This window comes from Cebus imitator, unplaced genomic scaffold, assembly GCF_001604975.1.
Source record: "Cebus imitator isolate Cc_AM_T3 unplaced genomic scaffold, Cebus_imitator-1.0 Scaffold233, whole genome shotgun sequence".
NCBI classification, from domain to species: Eukaryota; Metazoa; Chordata; class Mammalia; order Primates; family Cebidae; genus Cebus; species Cebus imitator.
In genome coordinates, this window is record NW_016107548.1 from 2,189,188 (window position 1) to 2,214,183 (window position 24,996).

Consider the following 24,996-nt stretch of genomic DNA (forward strand, 5'->3'; position numbering starts at 1 on the left):
CAAAAGCAGAAAGGGGCCTGAGATCTAAGTCAGTAAAGCCATGTCTGTTTTTAAAGCTATCAATCACCTGTTTTTTATGACTTTTACTAGTCAGCTCTTTTTAATCTTTTACAGTTCAGAGTAGAAAGGATTTTCTTGATCTTGAGAGGAAAAGAGGGTGTCTAGGTCTAACACATAGCAGGAGCTCCAAAAATATTTGTTGCATAAGTCAATGAGAACAAGATACTATCAGTTTATGCTTTTTAATGAATGAGTATGGTGTTTGCTTTTTAACATGTAAAGGACTCCTGTACTCTCCATAAAACCTACAAATATGGCATTTGACAAGCAGGTGAACTGCTTTTTTACTCTACTAATAGCAATAACATTTTAAACATTGTATTTAAAGAGAATGCTAGTCTTATAGATAATTAAATTAAATGGCTTCAGGTTAAACTTTAGAGCAATAAAGCAGAAAATCATCATCAGCCTACTTTGGCAAGCTGAGAATGGAAAACTTTATGGAGTGATAAATAAAGGAATTTTATTTTTATAGACTATATGGGCATGGAGTAGACCAGGTTAAGCATTAGGAGTAACTTTCTGAATGTGCAGTTTTCACATTTTATTAGTAGGACTTCACCTGCTACATGTGCCAATAAACATTCCTTGAAAATATTGAGAATGTAACATGCTTTATTTGGCCACTCCTCTACTGGCAGGCACTAGAAATTTTTTTCTACTGTTGAATTATTGTTTCTGTTATGAACAACAGAACACACAGTTTTTAATAATTTATTCAATACATCTAGAGGACTTTTGATAATGCATTCTTGCAAAACTTCCCCATTGGTAAAAGATTAGAAAGAACAATTCATAATAATAAAATGGCCAATCATAAAGGAAGATCTGAGACTCCTATATGTACATGTACCTGATAACATAGCCTTAACACACTAGCAAAAGCTGGCATCTTTAAAAGGAGAGATAAGCCAATATAAGACATAGTAGAATACTTTAACACACCTCTCTCAGTATCTGACAATGCAGGCAAACAAGAGACCACAGGCGCTGGAGTGCTGAGTGATGTGGAGCAATGTTCCACCTGCTTGTGCAGCTTATCTGTGCCCTCCTGATCTGTGTGATTCTGGATGTACTACTTCCATTTTATTATGAATTAATTATTTCTGAGACTGCCCATGGTTAACACTTGTTGGGTAAGACAGTACGAAACATATGATAGGAAGTTATGGCTACATAGTCACTGAATAGTAGCTCACTTGGTCTCTAAAGGGGCCAGTAGCATTTCAGGCACTACTTTTTGATGGTAAATAATTTGCTGCAAACACCATGGGCTTGCTTCAGAAATACAGCGATAAGGACTATAGCTTCTTAACTGGGGCCTGTCAGATGCTCCACATTGCATCTGTATTTAACACAGATGCCTTAGTGCGATGGAATTTTATGAATCATATGATCCAAGTAACAGGCTTTTCTCCTACTACAACCTACATTATTGGATCTTCTCATTCATATGGCTAAAATGACAGGGTTGCTTTGATTACAACCTAACCTGCTACAGAGCCCTTTCCAGCTCTGGGACACACTCATATCTAGCAGCCTACCATTTTACAACTAAAAGGATCAAAACACATTTCTCTAGAAAAGAGTATCAAATCCAAAGAGGCCTCCCAAGCATTGTACTTCTTTGTTAGTGGTAGGAAGTTCAAGGTACAAAAATCTGTCACTTTCTTTGAAAGACCTCTAAAGTCTTCACCAATGTGGCAGCCTCTAAATCTGTAAGTTTTATCACTGTTATCTCCCACTCTCTGGGTACACATTTCCCAATAGCACAGAGACCTTGCTATATACATGTAGCAAGTGTGTGTGTATACACATATTCACACACACACACACACACACACATACTATATATATATATATATGTGTGTATATATATATATATATATATGTATGTATATATATATATTCATATTGTCAGATGTAAGTAATATAATGTCACAGAAGACCAATATGATCTTCTGCGGAATATCCAGACACTTCATCATGTCCCTTTGGACTATCCTGTAAAGGAACAGACAGATAAACATAATTTTGGTTAAGACAATAGAATCTACATTGTTGTTTATTACATGTGAATGTAGATTATTGCTTATTCTCCTTCTTAACAAACATTGAAAACAAAGCATTGGCCTGATCAATAGCTGCATACAGCGTACTAGAGGCTGTGGTAATCTGCTCCAGTAAAGATACCACATTCAGCGCAGCACAGCACTTAGGGCTCCTACTTGTTTGTGGCAGTCTGTGTCATGTATCATGATCCATCTAGGTTTTGCAGGAATCTTTCTAGTGAATCAAATGAAGATATGATGGGTATATACACAGCATCATTTAAATCTCTGAGTGCAGCAACAATCTCTGTTGCTCCTCTGGGGCCAAAATATTATTTTAAATTTAGTCTCTTGAGTGGTGGTGGGTGGGGCAGTTTTAGGAGCCTTCACTAGGCTTTTCCTATGATAGATACTCTTCTTCTTCAGGTCAAGGAACCAGTATGAAGAGTTGGCATTTTTACATTGCAAAATGAAATTCCTTTTTGAAATGTATTTTTAAAAATCAAAATATAACTTGTATACAATAAATTCACCCTTTTAATGTATGAAATTTAATCAATTATGACAAATGTTTGAAGCCAAGTGACCATTACTAAAATCAAGAGATAGCACATTTGTATCACCCAAAAAAGTCACTGTCTCTTGCATTCAATTGCCTAAACTTAACTACTAGCCCATGGCAACCACCTGCCCATTTTTCATTCCTACAATTTTGTTGTCTCTGGAATTTTATGTAAATGTAATCACAGAGCATACAGTCTTTTTTTGGCTGGCTTCTTTCACTCAGTAGAATACTTTTGAAATTGGTCCTTGTTGTTCCATGTATCAATAGTTAATTCTTTTTTTGTTGGTAAGTCATATTCAATTGGACTGCTTTACCACACTTTTTTTATCCATTCACCAGTTGATAAACATCTGGACTGTTTCTAGTTTTTGGTGATTATGAATTAAGCTGTTATGAGCATTCATGTGTTTTAATTCCTATTGAGAAAATATCCAGGAATGGAATTTCTGGGTTGTAGAATAACCATTCAATTTATCAGTCAATTGTTTCCCAAATAGCTGTGTCATTTTATATTCCCACCAGCCACGAGAATTCCAGTTGTTCAACATCCTTACCAACACTTTTAAACTTTAACTATTCTGGGGGTATTACTGTTGTTTGGTTTTGCCATTTGTAAAGACTACTGATGTTGAGCAGCTTTTCATATGCTTATTGGAGATTTGTGCTTCTTTTTAGTTGAAATATTTGTTCAAATAATTCACCAAGTTTATTGCTGAGTTGTGAGAATTCTTTATAAGTAATGGATATGTGTTCTTTACCAGATGTGTTTTGTACATATTTTCTTATAATCTGTGACTTGCCTTTTCATTTTTATACCATTACCTTTCAACTAGCAGAAGCTATTAATTTTGACAAAGTTAATTTTATCAATTTCCTTTTATGTTTCCTCCTTTTAGTGCCCTATGAAATCTTTGCCTCATTTAGGGTACCAGAATTTTCTTATATATTTTCTTCTAGAGGTTTTATAGATTTAGCTCTCATGTTTAAGTATATGATACATTATGAGTTAATTTTTGTATGTGGTATAAGAATCAAGGTCCTATTTTTGGTACTTTAATATTCAATTGTTCCAGAACATTTTGTTTTAAGGTTGTCATTTTCCCCATTGAATTATGCTGCTACCTCTGCCAAAATAAGTTGATTATATATTCATGCCTCTTCTTCTGGTATCTTTGTTATTTTGCATGTAGCTAAATATCTGTCCTTAGGCCAATGACACATTTTCTTGATATTTTAATTTATTATAAGCCTTCAAGTGGCATAGTATAGGGCCTGAAACTGGGTTTTGCTTTTTAAGATGGTCTTGGGATTAGTAATTAATCTTTAATCAAACTAGTATGTATAACACTGGTGTTCTGAAACATACCAAATTATGGGGGAGAAAAGGAGCTGTCCTTCATAGTATAATCAAAAGGGACATGAACTGTGGATATTCCTCAGAAGGTCATACCTATTTAGAGAGTGGATGTTGAGCATCCACTGATGTTGAGCAGCTTTTCATATGCTTATTGGAGATTTGTGAGAAAAGATACTGACCTCTTTTTGGCACAGTGATCCATAATGAAATAAAAGGCTCAGGGGTCTGAGCAGTGAAACGTACCTTTTTACTGCTTTCACAAATGGTTTGCCTAAATGCTAATAGATGAAAAACTAGTATTCTGTACCACTCCAAACCCTATCTCCTGGGTCCACAAAGCCTTTTCAATTTTCACTCCAAGCACCAGGTAAAGGAAAATCAGATGGATAAAACGACTGACAGCCTGTGGCAGAGACAAGTCGAAAAAAGCAGATGGCTGAGTAGAAGACAAAGGGAGTATAAGACTCAGAGGACTGTGAGGTCAGGGAAAATAGAAGAAAAGGCAGTAGTCAAGGTTCATTTTGCAAATCCAGGGTGAACTCTCTATGGGCTCACAGGCTGTGTTACATCAGTGTCTGGATTCAATGTCCAGATAGGATTCAGAGCTTCTTTGGCTAATAGCAGGACATTTTCAGGAAGAGATTGAACCATATTTACCTTTTGAATCTTTATAATGGAGCAAAGGGATGATATTTTTAAAGGACCAAAAAAGTGTGCTATTACTACTTCTGTTTCTAAAACAGCTTTAATGCAATGTGAGCAAATTTTTTTTTAAAAAGCTTTCATAAGATGTCTGGAAATATTACAGTAAATATTTACATTATTACCTAGTATCTAAATATTTAGGAATTAAAAGAAGCTTCTAATCTTAATAATTAAATGGTCAATAACAGCGTTGATTTATCTGTTTTTCATTAAGTCATATTTAGAGCATCAAATGTAGAAAGAATTATATGAATATTTACCAACTGAGTAAGGATAACCAAAATCAGTGAATCCAATTCATTTTTAATGGTTTAATGTTTAATAATAATCATGTTTTGTCATAGGATAACTAGACACGACAGGCAATTTATATAAATAACCCATAATTAGTCCACTTCAGTACAAACCAAATAATCAGTCTCTCTTTTCTCTTTGTGAATTTTGCAGTGTCATATTGACAACTTTTCCTAACACTACACACTGTTTCATCTTTGTCTTTTTCATGCATGCTTCACTGACACATATGAAATTAAATGTCTGTATCTTGAAGATCCCAACAGTTAGGTCCTTGGTTTCCAAGTCTTAAAGCTTTACCAGTAAAATGTCCTATAAGCTCTTAAGCTTCTCTTCCTTTCTATTACCTGTCGAGAGAATAAGTGCTGGAAAACTGGAAGCAGAATAAACGCTTTGGCTGTGAGGCTGGGGCTGGACTTCAGGAATCTCAGCTGTTGAAAGGAAAATGACAGAGTGCTGTGATGGTGGCCTCCGTATCCATGACATTTGGGAGCCAAGGGGAAGATTGAAGAGACAGGGGTTGCACTTCAGGGAGGTTAGGGGAAGGAATATGGGTGGGGAACTCTATTGTTCTTTCTGACCCAGCTCTTGAAGGTCAGCCTTGGGCACAGTACAATTTCATGGGGTTGGAGGTGATTCACACCCTCATCTACTAACTACACAGAAAATTCCTTTTATATAAGAAATCCCATTGGTGAAAATAAGGGACTTAAAAAGATAACCATATGAGACAGTTAGTTTTGCCTAAATATATCACAGAAATGAGGCTCCCCAAACTCTCTTATTTTGGTTAGAGAAACCAGTTACAATACAGCCATGAGGGGAAAGTTGGGCAGCGGTCGGGGAGAGTATCAGAAAGGAAATGAGAACAGAAAGGGCAGGCCTGAGGCATGGGGAGCTGTGATAATGCATCAGAGCTTGAGGCTGCTTTAGAGTACAAAGGGCTTGTTTGCTCAAATCTCATTTTGTTCTCACAGCAACTCCGTGAAGTGGAGGAGGTATCACCTCCAGTTTATGCAGGAGAACACGAAGGCTTAAAAAGGTTAGGTGATTTGCCAGTCATCACAGCAAGGCAGCAAGGTAACTGACAGAACTATACAAAGCTCCAGTACAGGCATCTTCCTCTAAGTCTCGTTCATCCGTCACTTAGCTGCTTCTCCCTTTGCTTTGACTATGATGCGGCACAGACCTTACCTCCAAGAGACTGTAGTGCACTAAAAATTACATTACAGCCTTGAACTATTAATTTTCAAGAAAAAATATATAATTTTAAGTTATTTTTGTATCCAATCTAGTAATACCTAGAAAGTCACATTGCAGTGACTGTGTGGGAGAAAAACTGCCAGCTAAAAACACTGATTTCTGTACAGGATTTTTTAAAATCCACTGAAATAATCTTAAAAGTACGTTTTACCAATTTTTCAAAATTGTATTTCCATGTCGCCTTTTTAAGGCTAGTCAAGTGAAGCAGTGGGAGTGGAGAAGGAACACAGAAATCTGTTAAGTGGTTGTGATCAGTTGGTTGTAAACATCACTGCACCTGGACTACCTCGTGTCGTTTTTTAATGGAAACATGATTTATTTCCTTCTCGTCATCATCTCAAGAATAAAATAAGTATTTGACCTTTGCTCAAAATAATTTTTTCTTTGGGTTACAATCTGAAGGGCATTAATTGTGAAGATATTGTTATGACTAACGCCCACTGTCTAAAGTAGAATTCTCAGCCAGTTCAGACCTAAAGAGGGAAAGATGTCGTTTGAGCTTTTTTTTCTCCTCTGGCCGTTCACACAACTTGACTTCAATGTTGCCATCACTGAATGCTTCTCCTTTGGTCTCCTCTACTGGATTGTCTCTCAGGGAAAATTTTGCTTTCTTCTGCATCATCATAATTCCTGAATTTCCATGCCTTTGTGCTGGAGAGAAGGTTTTGTTTACTATGCAATAGCAAACTGCAGACAAAACATTTTTTTTGAACTTTTCATTCATAAATGTGTAGATAATGGGATTACAGATGGAGTTCGAAAATCCAATAATTTGCACTATAGCAAAAATCATCTTGATTGTGACATCATCATATTCCTTTTCAAAATTACCTGAAAGAAAGTAATATTTTAGAATGTACATGTATTTTAATGAGCATAAAATAAAACTTCTGTTTGTCACCTGTCAAAGACTTACACTTGTATAAGTAGTTAAAGGTGTCAAAAGTTCTCAAGGTCATTTTGGGAGAGGCATCTGATATCTGAATAAAAATAACCTTTGTGATAAGTCTTCACTTAGAGAATCTAGGCTTACAAGCATAGCCTGGTGTCCAGCACATAGTAGGGGGCTCATAGCATTGCAGCTTGATAACGCCAAGCTTCATGTAAACTGGAAGCAGCAGTAACCCTTTAAATGTTCACTGGCCCTACAGAAACAAAATCATACTGAGAACCATGGTAAGTCCTGGGTTATCAGAGAGAATATACTGTGGGTCTGACTGTTCAAGTCAGGGTTCTAAATAGGGAATGCTCATAGAATATCACTCCTTTCCCAAAATTTAAATAGCTTAGGGAGAACAGATGGAGTAACATGGGAGAGGAATCTCAAAATTTTCTTTATCTTCTGTCATTATTAAAGATTTGGTCATAGTCATACATAATGACCTACCACATACATAATAACCTTGTGATCTTGAAGACATGAAAGAAACATATGAAATGTTAGGTATTTTATTATCCAAGTGAACAGTGACACATTTCTAGGATTTACTGTCTATTATAGTAAGAAATGAATGAGAATGTCTATCAAATGAGAATGGCAAACACTCACTGTATTCAATCATCATATGGACGACATGAAATGGTGCCCAGCACACAGCAAAGAGAGCCACCACTGTCACCATCATAATGACAGCTCGTTTCTTCTTCCTAACCCCACAAAGAAACACTGTATTAATTAACTTCTCCTTGGCAAATGTGCCAAATTGATAGCAAAGCTATTAAAGTATGAGCCTAGTCCACTCAAACGTAATTTTTAAATTAAGTTCATGATAGGTTATTTGTGGAATGATTATCATCTTTTCCTATTGACATTACTTCTATCCTAATATTTTCCATATCATAAATGTTCTTTGAATGTCTGCTCATTATGAATCTGGCACTCTGCTAGATACATGGGATAAATTATGTCATTAATTTTCCCAATAAGCCATTTGATAGATGCAGAAACTGAGACACACAGAAGGTTAATTAACTTGCAGAGTTGGACAGTTAGTAAGGGCTGTATTTTGGATGTGAATTTAGGGAGTCTAACTTCCGTGACTTCCATATAAACCTCTTACTTTATATTAAAGAGCATTCATGCTTGTGGTAGTAAAATATCAACATTTATAAAATATGGGTCTGGTGCAGTGACTCACGCCAGTAATCCCAGCTCTTTGGGAAAACAAGGCAAGTGAATTGTGCGAATCCGGGAGTTTGACACCATCCTTGGCAACATGACAAAACTCCAGCTCTGCCAAAAAAAAAAAAAAAAAAAAAAAATATGAGAAGCTCCAGGGATAGAATTAAAATGCACATCTATATGATATATCTTGATTTTTTTGAGACAGAGTTTTACTCTGTTGCCCAGGCTGCATAGGAGTCGTGCAATTATAGCTCACTGCAGTCTCAATCTGGGCTCAAGTGATCCTCCCGCCTCAACCTCCCATATAGCTTGGACCACACGTGCATGCCACTACACCCAGTTATTTTTAAATGTTTTGTAGGTGGGGTCTCACTTTGTTGTCCAGGCTTGTCTCAAACTCCTGGGCTCAAGCAATCCTCCCACCTCAGCCTCCCAAACTGCTGGGATTCCAGGTGTGAGCCACCACACCCAGCCTAATATATCTTAACAATATGACTAATCAGGGCTTCAGGCTAATTTTCTCCATGACATCTGTAAAGGGGATTTACATCTGCAAGAGCTCTATACATCTGCACGGTCGTTTAAGTTTATAAAAACTCATACTTATTATCTTATTACTATTATCATTACTTGAAACAAAGTCTTGCGCTGTCACTCAGACTGGAGTGCAGTGGCACAATCTCAGCTTCCTGCAACCTCCACAGCTTACTGCAACCTCCATCTCTTGGGTTCAAACAATTCTCTTGCCTCAGCCTCCCAAGTAGCTGGGATTACAGGCACCCACCACCACACCCGGCTAATTTTTGTATTTTTAGTAGAGATGGGATTTCACCATGTTGGCCAGGTTGGTCTTGAACTCCTGACCTCAGGTGATCCACCCACTTCGGCCTCCCAAAGTGTTGGGATTACAGGCATGAGCCATCAAGCCTGGCCCATTATCTTTTATTTCAATGGCAGCTCTTTCTTCCAAGGAAATGAGAGGAAACAATTTAGCAACAGGTTCCAAGGTGCTGAACAGTCGAGGGGCCCCTGTTCATTGAAAGAAAGGATTTATTTATTTAAACTAAGCACTACAGCACTAGGGATCACTGCACACTTGGAAAGTTGATAAAATCCCACCAAATCACCAGACTCCTCCATTTAAGGTTTTGTTTTCTTTGTTTCTAATAATCATTCAGTTTAGATTATTAAATAAATGATATGGACTACAAGTACCATAGCAGTAAGTCGTGTTTTAAAATTTCTATTAATGAATAAAATCAGAAAGCAAAGCCCTTAGGTAAAAATAAAAAATCAATAATAATAATTTAAAATAAATAACATGCTTCGGTTTCTAAAGGAATTTCATACAGATCAATCTCATGTCTTTTAGCATCATCCTTGGGTGGGATTAAGTAAGAATGGATGTTATTATGCTCCTTGTACATATGAGTAAAGAAGAGCCTCGGGAGTGAGACTGATGTATATCTCATGGCTGGTGAATGACAGAGAGAGTACCCATAGGACCACAGAGTTCTGACACCAGCCCACAGTCTTCCTACCACAACATATCTGCTCTAAATCCCAAGTCACTTTCTACGTACAGCTGCAACTTCCAGGTTGATTTGCAAGCTGGTAATCTTGTTCTTTCTTTCTGCCACATGTAAAACTTCAAGAGTTTAAAGTCAGTCCATGCCCTAAATTTGAATTACAAAGGTTGCTTTGACTAAATTACCTAGGGGATCTGAGAGCCCTGGCAACTATCCCTTCTAGCACAACTAATTAAAAATATTTTAAAGAGGTGAATATTTCATTAAACAGACCTGGCTATTTTAGACATTTCTTTTCCATGAATAGTTCGAAGCATTGAACCATCCCCCACTCTTTTCTTTATCCAAAGTTCATAACCAATTTTACTGTACAGAATAAGCATCACCATAAGAGGCAGGAGGAAGAGGATGATAAGGATGAAGGTGGTGTAGATCTTCTGGTGCACAGGGCTGGTCCACTCTTCTAAGCAGCAGATGTGTTCTTTTTCATATAGGAAGTCATACTTGATCTTTATAATAAGAATAATTTGTTAAAAGAACCACTGGTCAGCATCAAAAGAAGAGAAATCAGCCAAGTATTACAGTAATACAACATTTTGTAAGCTCTTTCAAATTGGTCCCAGTACATATTTTAAATGTACATTTTTCATTGTTCTTATGTTGTTTTCCACTTCACTGCTTAAGCTCTTAGGAGTTTTATACCAACTTTTCTATTTTAAATGGAATTCAGGTTCACAGCCTGTTTACTTTCATTTTTTATATTTCTCAACTTTTATTTCCACTAGTCACAAGTTTTTAATTGACTGAAAGAGCATTACATTCGCCAAAGTATATATTGAAAAATATTTTGCAGTACATGCTAGCTAGTTTGTTATTAAATTATTTTGCTCCTTCAATTGTTGAGATAGATTTTTGACAAGGCGTGAGACATCTTTCAATTGAAAAACTGAAAGCTGTATTTTGTTACTGCTACTTCATATATTGCAATGATCAGATTGCTTGGAAAGTTATTAAAAAGGCAACTGGCAGCTTTTATCCTGAGATGAATTAGAAACTGGGATTCAAACTACTGTCAATATACAAACATTCAGATTGTATCTTCTGGTTTATTAATACTATTTCTAGTAGACTAACCTTAGAAACTCAAAAGTATTATTAATAACAATAATAAATAATAAATAGTGTCTTAAAGGCTACTTCGAGAACAAACTAAATATTTAAAGCATATTCAAAAGTTGCATTTTTGGGTAACAGGAATAAAAACAAGAGAAGTCACCAAAACTATTGTTATTTTACTCACTATGGAGGTGAATCCTTAGGTCTCAGATGCATTTCTGCCTACAATCCCAGAAAATTTTATCACCAGTCTTCAACATGAATTGAATGTGGAAAAGCAGCTTTTTAGTTACTCTTCAAAGGTAAGAAAATTCAAGTTCTGACCTAGGAGCTACTTACAAATGCAACTAGGAATAACACTTACTGCAAAATAATCTCAAGATTCAAACTCTCTGGAAACAGAATGTTAAATACATTCATTCTGACTCCATGGAAGCAAAGCCTGCAAGGGCCAATGACCAGGGAGCCATGGACTGACATATCTAAGAGCATGCTGGACTGGGAGTCTTGGATCAGATTCACATAGCCCTAGGGACAAGCAAAGACTTCTCGAGGGCATGTTCAGATGGTTTTATGGAAAATTTCAGATCTTTAATCTTCAACTTCAGATCTTCTTATTACATACACTTCTCTAAAATTCCACTGCCTAATATTGTCCCCAAGGTTGAAGTGTCATGCTGGGTCCTCATTCCCACTTCCTCTTTCGTAATCACCCTTCTCCCAACATCTAGAAGTCACACCTCTCACCCAAACTGAATCTTACCCCGGGGCACGAAGAAAAGATGCAACTCAAATGACTGATGTCAGTGAAGCCACACTGATTAAGGCATCATAAACCCATGGCAGGGCTTTGTGCTTCTCTCTCTCTTAAATATATTTCTATTCAGGGTAAAGCCTGGCAGAGAAAAAAGGTATTTGACTGGTGTTGCGAAGTTGTGAATTCGCATTTTTGATACAGTAAGGAGGCAGGAGCAATGACAATTTTAACTCAACCATCTTGTTGCTTCTATCGCCTGAAAATTGACAAATACATCACTCATGAGAGAGAGCCCAGTGCAAGTGAAGCAGTAGTGAGAAATGCTGAAGGCGGGGTGCTTTGTATCATCCCAGTGATAAGTTCAGACTCCCTGTATGCTCAGGAGGATATTAGGCAGTGGAAATTTCAAGAAGTTTGTGTTTGAGAATAGAAAATCTGAAATTGAAGAATAAAGATCTAAAATTTTCCATAAAACCATCTGAGCATACCCTCAGGAAGTCTTTGCTTGTTCTAATAGAATTTAGGACTGAGAGGGTGGCCATGGATGCATATTAATACATTTGTTTAATCAGACATTTTCCTGACAGGAAGGAACTTTGACAGGGTTGATCTATTTGACACAGAGGACTGGCTTTGCCAGTGACATGACTTGCATTTTCTATAAACATAATGAACTATATATTTAAAAAATATTTAGAGTATTTTTAAAATATATAAAAATACTTTTTCTATATTAAATAAAATAAAACGCTTTTATTTTATTTAAAAATGGATGCATTTGTTTGTTTTCTATGGGCTAGAAATGGACCACACCATTTGGGACTAGAGTGAGTCATTTATAAAAGGGCTCCACCAGTCTGGGCTTCATGCTGAACATAAGGGCAGCCTCCGCAGAAGGGAGCTGGCACGATCCCTTGCCGGCCGGCTGGAGGTCTCAGTGCTGTTATCTTTGAGAAGTCCTGAAGCAAATAATCAGTCACAGGCCATACCACCACATCTAGAGGGCACTGGTTCCAGTGACATCTGTCCCTTCCTCTCCCCGTTCTCCTCATTAGCTTCTGAGGAAAGAGAGGCAGACAATAGTAAGGGGGGCGGTGAGAGGGGTGGGGAAACAGAGAAGAAGCTGATCATAACTCCTTCACATTTCTGGGCCTGAAAACTATTCACGCTGAGGAAAGGGAAACTTGTAAATTGATTAATAAGAGTATGGGTTTATGTAATTGTGGTCCTGAACAGGACAGTTTAATAACAGAACTCACACTATTCTTGTGAGTGAAAGTGAGCAGAGTAATTTTATTATCTGACTGGAAGAGTTGCTCAAGACTTTTTCATCCATGATATTTCACCAAGAGGACTAAAAAAGTCCTTAGATGCATTTTTACAGGTAGCAAGGTATAAAATAAAGTTACTTTCTGCTCTCACCTATGGAGTTCAGCTCATTCAACAAATCAGTTACATGAAAAAAAATCAGGCTACTTTTTAAATGCTATCTTACCTTAGGCTCATTTGTTATTCTTGCGGATGACATGACATGGACAGTAAAGTTTCACATTTGCCTATCTCTATTTTAAGAGATACAAAAGGATAAATCATTTAAAAATTATCTTAGAGGGTATGTGAGCAACCCCCTGCTGTCTTTGAAGACTGCTGTCTGGGTAGATCACCTATCCAAGACATGTTAAAGTCCACCCTAACAGACAGGCTGGCCTGCCTAAAACCAACTCAGTGCTCTCATTCCTGTGAATCCCCACGTACAGCGGGGCCTGTCAGACAAAGGTGTGGGAAAAGGAGACAGGCTGAATAAGATGATCTCCTGACATGCTTCCAGTTAGAATTTCAATGTGTCAATGAATAGCAGGCAGGTTGAAAGGACTTCTGAAAGAGAGTCAACTAAGTAGACAATTTATTACAATTTTTTTTAATTGATTGAAAACTAAAAGAAAAACCTAGAGCAATCATTCAATTCTTAAAATGTAACAAAACATTTGGGGACACTGGGAAAGGCATGCTTGGCTTGCAAGAAAATGTAGAAAGTGACCCGTGTATTTTTTAAAAATTGTATTTTAAGCATTATAGTCCTAACAATATATCAAGAAGAGCTAGATAAAAACAGAGAAAATGAACCTTTAAAAATTGTTTTATTGTACTTGAAAGACCTCCAGTGAAATACTTGAGGTCATAAAAATTTGCTGCATTGCTCCTGCAGGAAGGAAAATAATTACAATGAAGACAGGTGAGAAAATTGTTCAACAATATGATTATCAATCCCAGCTAGAGTCTACCTCAAGTTGTTGCACGTGCCACATGGGTGATCCTACGATGACTGCCACCAGCCAGACCACACCTGTAGAAGTGATGAAGTCATCAGAGTATGACTCAGTTGAGGAAAACACATCCATGCATAATTCTCTAACCATCAAGGTCCCCTATAGGAGGGCAGCTGTTCTCTGCCCTAGGACAGTGCCACAGTCTCCTCCAAGGTTCATGCTTCACCTCTTTCACCACCCTCAAAACTGCTGCTGGCATAAAATTCATAAAACAAGTTTAAATGCTTAATAGTATTCCATTGCCTACAAGATAAAACCCAGTTTCCTTAGCATGGCCCATTAGGTTCTCGACCATCTCCATTGCCTGTCTCTTTTCTCTCATTTCAGTCCATGCTCGCTCTTCACACCGCAGTCCCCTACTGGGGAGCCTGCAGCGCTGATTTCAGTTTTTGTATCCCAGAATGCATTGTGCCACGCCCTGACAACCCTATTCCCAGTGTCCATCTGTATTCATTTTCCAGGACTTGACTCAGAAATCACCTTCTCCAGAGAACCTTTGAAGGCTGCCACTATTTCCAAATAAACTGACTACTAATTTCTTGTTGTCTCTTCATGCTCTCTAGAGCAGTGTCTTGGTTGCCCTTACTCACTTCTCAATTTCCTCCAACTCCTTGAAAGCAAACACAATACCATTTATTTTTGTGTTTCTTCAAATAAGAGTCCTAGGAAAATTCCTGGCCCTCTATAGGGGCTGATCCATATTTGCTGAATGGATGAATAACTTTTTAAACATGACATACAACACCCTCTATCACCTCTTTTTAAAATCAAATGTACATTTATCTGAAGTACTGTAACATGGGCATTATTTTCTTATTTAGGAAACAAACACTAATAACTTCAGAAACCAGAATGCTCTTTTGAAATTCCCTGTCCTCCACGAACTTGTTGAAAGGAATTTCTTTAATAATGTACTCTTAGAAAATTAAAAAAAAAAAAAGGAATAACTACCAAGAACAATTTCAACTCATGTGTCTTAACAGATATGGAAGAGGACAGAACCAAGATCCCCAACTTTGATTTGGGGGAAAAGTTTCCAGCTCGAACTCTGCTTGCTGTTTCTATATTGGGTGGAACGTTAAGAAAACAGTTCATTGCTTTGGGTTTCAGTGACTCACTTGAGCCATAATTGGGGTTTATTATAAAGAAACACATAATCTGGTACTGCCTATAGAAATTCATCATGATCCAATGATGCCAGGCAGCTGTGGGACTCACAAGCCTGTCTGTCTGTCTATCTGGCCGTCTCTATTTCTCACTCTTTCTTTTCGGTCTCCATATTACCATACACACCTGTTACAGTTTAATCGCATGTAGTTATCTTATGACCAATCATTTTTCTGGTCTTTAGAGCAAATTCTGGAGGAATTGAGTCTAATTGGCATAGCTCATTTCCTACCTTCCTGGATCCCTGGATGGTTCTGTGATAGAAGGGGTAGAGTTAGACGAACAGTACTGATACAGTGACCACATCTGGGCAAGAAAGCCTAGAGGGTCTAGGCCAAGCTTGTCCAATCTGCATGTGGCCCAGGAAGGCTTTGAATGTGGCCCAATACAAATCTGTAAACTTTCTTTATTATTAGAGTTTTTTGCAATGTTTTTTAAAAGCCATCCGCTATCGTTAGTGTTAGTGCATTTTATGTGTAGCTCAAGACAATTCTTCTTCCACTGTGGCCCAGGGAAGCCAAAAGATTAGAGACCCGCTGTCTAGGTCTAGGCAATCTCAGCTGGAAGGAGGGATGGGACGTGACATACAAATAGTGACTGACAAAGCTGGGTCATAGTGTGACATTAGACAACAGTCCACAAAAGCCCCTGTGACCAGATTGGTCTATTTGATTTTAAAACCTTCTTCTCTCCTAGGTCTCTTTTGAGTAGGAACTGCCTTGACCTATTACCAACTATGCTTTGAGATGTTGCCACTCCTGCCACTTCTCTTTCCTTTTTAGTAACTTCCCTCCTCCATGGAACCCTTTCCTTACTCACTTTCCATCCCCACATGCTGTTTTCAAGTGTTCTGATGTTGGAAGGATGTCAATTATTAAAAGCCCAGAAATCTTGGAACTCTTAGTAGGAAAGACATGGCATGAAATTAAAACTAACTAAAACCAACATCTTTCTCCCCTAATGATTTAGGTATTACCTTCAAGCTATTTAAAATGACTTTGGCATTGCAAAGCCTGCAAGGCTTTTTTCTGTAATTCCACAGTCCAATACTGGCTAAATTCTTACAGCAGAAATAACTGTTTACTCATTCTTCTCAAGCGAGCTATTAGTAAAAATTGCTTTCTTTGATTATCACATTAGTTGCTTGCTACGCCTCTCATTATTAGCTATATTAAATTCAAACCACTGTGAAGCACATTAAGGTTTTAAATGGTTCAATTATAATTACTGAATAGAGAAATGCTTCCATTTTACTGTGTTAGACTTCAGGACATTTTTGCAAATTTACAATTTATCATGAGGTACGTGTTCATTGTGACTTGCTGACTCAGGAATAGTCCCCAGCACTCAGCATCCACTGTTTTCATGTACTCTGTCACCTTCTATCCTTCTGTTCTCACCACAAGGGCAGCACTCCTGTTCTCTACTTTTCTAAAAACACATCTCCTGCTCCCTATCAGTATCAACCTGCCTGGCCAGGTGCAGTGGCTCACACCTGTAATCCTAGTTGTTTGGGAGACCAAGGAGTACAAGGAGAGGCCAAGGGGGAATGGCTTGAGCCCGGAAGTTCAAGACCAGCCTGGGAAACAGAGAGATCCTGCTTCTACCAAAACTTAAAAAAATTAACTGGGCATGGTGGCGCCCACCTGTGGTCCCAGCTACTTGGGAGTCTGAGGTGGGAGGATCAGATCACTGAGCTCAAGATTGAGGCTGCAATGAGCTGTAATCGCACCACTGCACTGCCGCCTGGATGACAGAATGAGATCCTGTCTAAAAAAGAAAGAAAAAAAAAATCGAACTGCCCTTGTTATTTTAGCTTAGAGTCCTCTTATCGGAAGATAATAATTCCCAGCCGGGTGTAGTGGCTCATGCCTGTAATCACAGCACTCTGGGAGGCTGAGGTGGAGGGATCACTTCAGCCCAGACATTTGGGACCAGGCTAGGCAACACAGTTGACACTCTGTCTTTAAAAAACAAAACAAACAAGCAAAAGATGACAGTTCCCGATCTAATGAATGTTAATATGGCAATGCCACTGATGGGGTTATCCTGGATTAGCTTAACGTAGTGCTTAAACATTTAAGATGTAAGCTGAAAAAGTATATCCAAAATGATACATTTTCAGTGCTGAGGTTGGCCGAAAAGAGAGACGGTGAGGAGGTGGAGGCAAACAGGGAGAGCACTGAGACTCTCAAATTATATTCCAACGCCTACTGAGATCAAATTAGATAAGAAGCTATCCTTCTAGTTTAAAAATATGGTTCTCTTTGTTCTGTAATGAAGAATGTCATTCACACTGCCATTGGCACATCCAGTGGCCTCACCTAGCATTGTGAAAGCCCTTCGGTTGGTGTATTGCCACTTCATTTTAAAAGGATGCACAAGTCCCTGGTGCCTTTCCACAGCAATACAGGTCATAGTGAGGATTTCTGTCACAACAGCAGTAGACTGGACAAATGGCACCATCTTGCAAACGAAAGCACCTGCAGCAAGAAAATAGGACAAGTCATACATTAAAACAAAAAGAATGAAGGTTTCATCAGTCTCTTTGTAATTATCACAGTCGGTTATTTCTGAGCCTCTGCCAAAATGTTTCATAATTGCAATTACACTGTAGACACAAAATAATTGAAAAAGGTTGCACTGGCTTATGTTTCTCCCTCTAACTAAATTCTATGTTCCTAAATGCTATGCAATTATGTATAAATAGTCCATGAGAGGACAAATCAGTATCTAGCCATTGATAATAGTGGAAAATAAGCAATATGACCTTCGCTTAGGGAAGAGCAAAGTCATCGTGAATTGGTCTCCTGGGCTCTATGCTACAGAGTAATCTTTGATTCTCTCTTTTCTTTGGGCTTCCTGTCAAATCACAACAAAGGAATAGTTCTCATCAAAGACTCTCAGATTTCTTCTTTTATCATTTATTCTCCTTTGACTTCCTGTCTAAGACTTTATATATGTATTACACCATTACACCCCTGATTTCACTTTCTGTAATGCAACGGTCTCAAACTGGTGGCCACTAGGCAAGATTTTGCCTGAAAGCATGCTTCATTTGGTTTTCAGAATAGTTTAAAATCTTGAATGTATTGTCAATCTTTTTAAATGTTTATACTATTTGTCTGACCCCTTCACCATTTGGATTTGTGAGCTTTGGTCTGGCACCTCTGGTCTTAACCCATGCTGCTTGCTGCTACCAAATTCATGATTCCCAGCTACCAGAGAATCATATACTCAGGGAATATCAAGTTGGAAGACTCATCAGAGGTTATCTAGCCCTAGCTTCTACCAAAAGCAGAAATTCTATCTTCAACTTCTCTCCGAAATGCTCTGCCAAACTCTGCTTAAATACAGATTGAGCATCTGTAATCCAAAAATCTAAAATCTGAAATGAACTGAAACCCAAAGCTTTTTTGAGTGCTGATATGACACCACACATAGAAAATTCCACATCTTCTTTCATGTGACAAGTCACAGTCAAAACATACAAAATTATTTAATATATTGTATGTAAATATCTTAAGACTGTGTGTATAAGGTATGTAAGAAACATAAATGAATCTCATGTGTAGACTTCAGTCTCATTGCCAAGATATCTCATTATGTCTATACAAATATTTCAACATTCCCAAAAATCTGAAATCTGAAATACCTCTGATCTCAAGCATTTCAGAGAAATAATACATGGGAAGTCTTCTTGCTTTCACAGCCTCACCTCAGGTCTTTGCATGGCTTTTCTTGCTCCTTGGAATACTGTTCCCTGAGATCACTCCCCCACGTCCTTCCCTGAAGTCTGCTCAAATGTCACTGTGATGGTTAATTCTATGTGTCCAGTTAACTAGCTTAAGGAATATCCAGATAGCTAGCAAAACTTATTTCTGAGTGTGCCTGCGAGGGTATTTCTGGAAGAGATGAGCATTTGAATCAGTAGATGAGTGGAGAAGATCCTTCCTTCCCCGTGTGAGTTGGCAGCATCTAATCCACTGAAGGCCCGAATAGAACATAAAAGCACAGGAAGGGTGAATTTGCTCTCTGCTGAAAGTGGAACTTGCATCTTTTCCTGCCTTTTGACATCAGTGCTCCTGGTTCCCACACCTTCTGACTCAGACAGGGACCTACACTAACAGCTCCCTGGGTTCTCAGGCCTGCAAGCTTGAACTGGTCTCCACCACTGGCTTTCCTGGGCCTCTAGGTGGCAGATAGTAGGTCATGGAACTTCTCAGTGTCTGCAATTGAGTGAGCCAATCCCTCATAATTAATCTCTCCTAAATATCTCTAAATATCCTATTGGTTTTGTTTCTCTGTAGAACCCTGACTAATACAGTCAACTTCTCAGTGAGGCTGTCCTACTCTAAAACCATGTTTGTAGTTACGCCTGTCCCATTTTCTATCTCTTCTCATTGCTCATCTCTTTCATTCTAGTCTTTCCCATAACTGTTTCACATTTTAACATACTGATATATAACATATATGCTGCTAATTTGTTTTCTCTTTTTTAATTATTTTATTATTTATTTACCCCTACGAAAACATAGATAATGCAAGATCAGGAATTTTTGCCTATCTTTTTCACTGATGTATTCTCAGCATTAAGAATGGTAACACAGTAGGTCTTTAGTAAATATTCATTGAACTGAAAAGAACAAACGAGTAGAAGGCTTATCACTCCTAAAGGCATCCCATTCCATTTTAGAAAGGCTTTAATTGGAAAAAGTGCTTTACAATTCTACCCATTTCTAGCTTTGTTCTCAGAGTCTCAGAGCGAACCAACTATCTTTTCCAGTGTCTCCACATATATTTGAAAGAAGTCTTCCTGTCACCCATCTTTCCTAGTTGTCTCAGTTGTTTCTCATTTGCTATGCTTTTCAGAACTTTCAAAAAGGTGAATGGAGAAGGGAACCCCCATGGACCATGGGCCATGGACCAGGCAGAAGGGAACCCACCAATGTTCAGGATGTGGCTTGGCCAAGGCGGGAACTGTGGAACTGTTTTGGCTTCCCAAGTCTAAACACCCTCTTCTGTGACTGAAACTGATGTTTACATCAGCCTTCTATGCTAGATTTTTCAAATGGTTGAAGTCAACTTGAAATGAACTGGAACAGTTTAATAGAAATTTTGTTAACCCAAGACTCCCTTACCTCCTATCCGATGCCTAAGGGGAAAAACGTATTTAGATATAACTCTAGATACTCCCTTCCCATTCATTTTGGGGAGCTCCAAATGGCAACCCAAGAGCCAAATCCACTCACTCCTATTCCCTGTTACAGTCTCCCAAGACAAAATTCTGCCCAGTTTTGTTTGGAAAGATGGTTTAGATGCCAACTGCGGGAATGCACTTTCAATGTTAATAAATTCCACTGTGTTTGAATACTTACTATACTGTGAATAAATTAGTTTACCTTAAATCCTGGTTTGGATGTGATACTTGAGTAAATGAATATGAGTATAAATTATTAATCTGCATATTTATTCTAGGTATTTTCTCTCTTCTGACAAATTTAATCAGAACTTTTTCTATTGAAAACAACCTTGTATATTTTAGTATTTTATAAACAATTTGGTTCACAAGAAATATATTTTAAATATAACTATCCAAACAAGAAAGAATTTTTGCCTTGTTGATTGTAGTGTTATCTCATTATAGTGTTTTCCATCCTAAATACATTCACTTTGTATATTATAGCACAGGATATCTGTCAATTGAGTCATTGATATCAAGATACACTCTGATTCTGCTTTATCTGGTTTCTTAGCCACTCTGAGTCTCAATTTCATTATTTGAAAAAAGGGATTAATAACACCCATCTGTCATAGGACTGATGTATTTCATAAAATGACATAAACACCTAATACGAGATACATTCTTTAATAAATGGCAGCTCTTTTATCATTAGGTAGCCCTATTGAAAGAATCAAGGTAAATTTGACACACTTGGGGCTGACATGTTCTCTGTGGATAAACTGACCATTAAAGGACACCTAATTTAATAACCTTATTTCCTAGATAAACATATTGCAGTTCAAAGAAGTTACATGATATGCTCATGTTCACACAGCTATTTATTGACAGAATGAGTCCAGGTTGTCTGACTCCAGTTCCTTCTGTTATGTCACCCTCACTTATCTTACTGTACCCATGCTATGTGGCAGTTTTCTTGTCTACCTGCTCATAAATTATCTGTTTAATAACCCATTTGTGAATTTCACACCAAGCTGTAGTTCCATAATCTGTCATCTTACCATTTTAATAAATTTGGAACAGCATTTGCCTTATTCATTACTTCTGACATTTCTCCAACCATCTCTCTAAGAAATTATGGACAGCATTTCCTTGATCACATTTCCAAGTTTCTCCAATGTTCTGTCATGTAATTTCTCTAGGATGTAGTTTTGAATTCTTTTAAAAATAGGTACATGCTCTTTTGCTATCTACTTACTTATATTAGATATTTATTTTCATTCTAACCATCTTTGCCCTTTTTAATTGTAAGAGCACTTTTCGAGATCTAGAATACTAAAATAAACATTGAAGAGTTCTGGTTTTTCTCTGCCCTTCGTTAAGCCTCTGTCATCAACCCTCCCTTTCTTTTTCAGCTTCTTCTTCTGGTAACCTCTCTGATTGCTCTTTAGTCAGCTTATTCTACCCTTTATCTTTCCCAATGTGAGTTGTATAGGTGTAAATTATTTGTAAGAATGTGTCTTTTGTGACATTTCTTCCCATAAATATGGCAATTTTAAACTGGGATAATCCTACATTCCCTGCATAGGACACTGTTTTCTTGCCGTTTATTTGGGATGGCTTTTTTTTTTTAACTTGTAGGACTATCTGATGTTAATATCACAGTTATGTTTCTTAAAGTCAGCCTGGAATGGATATTTCTCATATTTTGATTTTCTAGCACCCACCTCACTTCTCCAAATGGCAATACAGTTTCCTTTTAGAACATTAACTCTCTCCTACTGTGGGCAGGTTAGGTAAGAGCTCCTACTTAGAAGGACAAAGCGGTAATAGGTGAGATCCCCTCTAGTGTTGAAAGAGTTGAATGCAGATAGAAGAGAGTTTGAGGTGTTGTGGTCACGTGCTCACCAGATCATGAGTGCTAATAGGTCACCGCTGAGTAATTGCTGCTGGCCTCTGAGCTCCTTTGGTCGCTTTCTGTTGCAGGTCCATTCCTTCAGCTTCACACTGATCCTGTGAGCATTCAATGTCCTTCCAATACATTCCCTTCTCTTACGGTACTTAGTTGTCAACTGTTGCTTGCAACCAAGTAGACTTATTTGACATACTTCTCCTTTGCTACCTTATTCTTGAAAAGGCAGTTTTTAAAAAATATAGTATACTGTGGGCTATGTTATATCTGTGTGTACTGTTTCCTACAGTTTGCTTCCATTGCTGCTTCCATTTCTACTATGCCTCACTCTTGAGAAAGAGGGTACAATTGTTTTATTTTGCCTACTGGATTAGGAACAATTGCTTTGGTTTAATATCTACCGCCTTCCATCTGCAACTTTAACTCATTTATACAACTTTATTACCCAAAACATGAACATTTTGTTGTCATTAAGAACAGTGTTCACTCTCCTATCCACTCAGCCACCACTACACAGAGCAGGTCTCAATTCAAAGAGAAGCAAGACGACATTATTTCTAAACATGACGCTTGAAAATTCAAAACAATTTGGACAGTGTTTGTATTCACTTTATTGTGTAATAGTGACTTTAAAAAGGATCTGAATGGAAAGAACAGAATGCAAGAAACCAAAGTTTTTAACTGTAGAGAAGATTTAAAACATTACTAATTTAGAAAATGCTATAATGAGGTATAATTACATGAAAGTATCTAATGATAATAACTACTCTGTAAATAATTTATTCCAAGGTTGGTGAAAAACAATGTGAATAGACACACTGCAGTTTTATAAAGGAAAGGTTACTTGATGCAACCACTATTTGAAATAATGATCTAACAGATTATACAACAATCTGGCATATAATTACCTTAATTTCATGTGCCAAGAAAACAAATCATATTCAAACAGCCTATGCACTCTTGTCCCAATACAACCTGCAGGTTTCTAGTTGTGTCTAATGTGTTTTATTATTAAGCAGCTGCTAATGAGAAATTTACCAAATCCTGAATCCTAATTCAATTCTCTCGACCACATCCTGTTGTAGAAGAGTAGGAAACACGTTAAATATAGTCAAGACTAGAACTGTTGTACGAGTGTGGTTGAGAACTACACATTAACAGACCTATGGACTTCCTCAACTGTAAAGCCCTCTCAGGGAAGATCCAGGCTGGTAGCTCCATCACTGTTCCAGGGAGCACTATATTTCAACAGGGGTGCTGTAGGAGCTGCCTACAGGGAGGGGCAGGCCCAGTGTGAAGAGGGAGAGGGGGCTCCAAGCTCCAGCCCTGCTTCAACTAAAGCAGGTCCAACTGTATATAGTATAATTTGCTGGGGTTCCAGCATCAAAAGCATCTGTAATTTTATGGAATATTTTATAAGACCCCAAAGTAGACACATCCAATATACACTGGAATATTCTGCTGATTTAAACTGTAAAAACTAAAGATGAGAACTTTAATTGCTAAATATTTTTAAAACAGATGTGTGGTTGGCCTCTTCTAAAATCTGAGCCCTCCCAGTAATTATTCCTATTAGGTGTAAGACCATTACAAAGTACTCTAGTGATTATCCTGTCACTCAGGAACTTTCTACTAATGCTCTTATCTGTGTAACAGGAGACAGGGAAAAATTTTATTCAGGGGAAGGAAAAATGGAAGACATGTGAAGAGGCAGAAGGAGCCTCAGTTACTGATGAGTGAAAGGAAATGGAGGAAAGTCCTACGGCTGCCAGGTGCCAAGAGAAAGGTCAGTAAAGAGACTACAGTGGGGAATTTTCAGGTGAAGAAGATGAGCCATTTTTTCTCTAGTTTTCTTTTTGGATTCATAAAAGGAGACAGAGGATGCCCTACTGGCCCTGAGGGGGCCACTTATCCCACTCTATGTATGTACCATAGCTCATTTAACCATTCATTCATTGGAGGACACATCTGGGCTGATTCCAGTTTTTGACTTACAAATAAAGCACTGTTTGTGTACAGATTTTCATGTGAGCACAGATTTTCATTTCTTTGGATAAATGCCCAAGAATGTAATTTCTGAGTTGTATAGTAATCATATATTGCTTTAGAGAAATTACCGAACTCTTTTCCAGAGTAGTATCATCTTATATTCTTGCTGGCAATATATAATTGGTTCAGTTTCTCTACATCCTCACCAGCATTTGGTGTTGTCTCTATTTTTATTTTCATTATTCTGATAGCTATGTAGTGATAGCTCACAGTGGTTTTAATTTGCATTTCCCTGAGGATCAATAATGCCAAACATCTTCTCATGTGCTTATTTTAATTTGCATTTCCCTGATGATTAATAATACCAAACATCTTCTCACGTGCTTAGCTGACGTCTTTATATCCTCGTTAATGAAATGTTTCTTCATGCCTTTTCTCTATTTTCTGACTAGATTGCCTTTTTACTGTTGAGCTTTGAGAGTTCTTTGTATATGGTTGACACTGGTCCTTTTTCAGATAGGTGTTTTTTAAATATTTTTTTCTCAGTCTGTAGCTAGTCAGTCATATAATCTCTTCAATTAATCAATTGTTCCTCTT

At 37.7% G+C, this 24,996-nt stretch overlaps 1 protein-coding gene across 1 annotated transcript in view; it reads right to left on the minus strand.

The window, feature by feature from the left end:
* Positions 1 to 4,517: 4,517 nt before the first annotated feature.
* The window catches only part of QRFPR (pyroglutamylated RFamide peptide receptor), a 54,546-nt gene continuing 34,067 nt past the window's right edge, over positions 4,518 to 24,996 (minus strand). Inside the window, exons 2-6 of the mRNA XM_017497580.2 lie at positions 17,641 to 17,799; positions 14,105 to 14,166; positions 10,223 to 10,458; positions 7,845 to 7,942; positions 4,518 to 7,126 (exon numbers count right to left, since the gene is read on the minus strand). Coding sequence (XP_017353069.1) covers positions 6,726 to 7,126; positions 7,845 to 7,942; positions 10,223 to 10,458; positions 14,105 to 14,166; positions 17,641 to 17,799 — 956 coding nt within the window. The 3' untranslated portion in view covers positions 4,518 to 6,725. The remainder of the gene's footprint in view (positions 7,127 to 7,844; positions 7,943 to 10,222; positions 10,459 to 14,104; positions 14,167 to 17,640; positions 17,800 to 24,996) is intronic.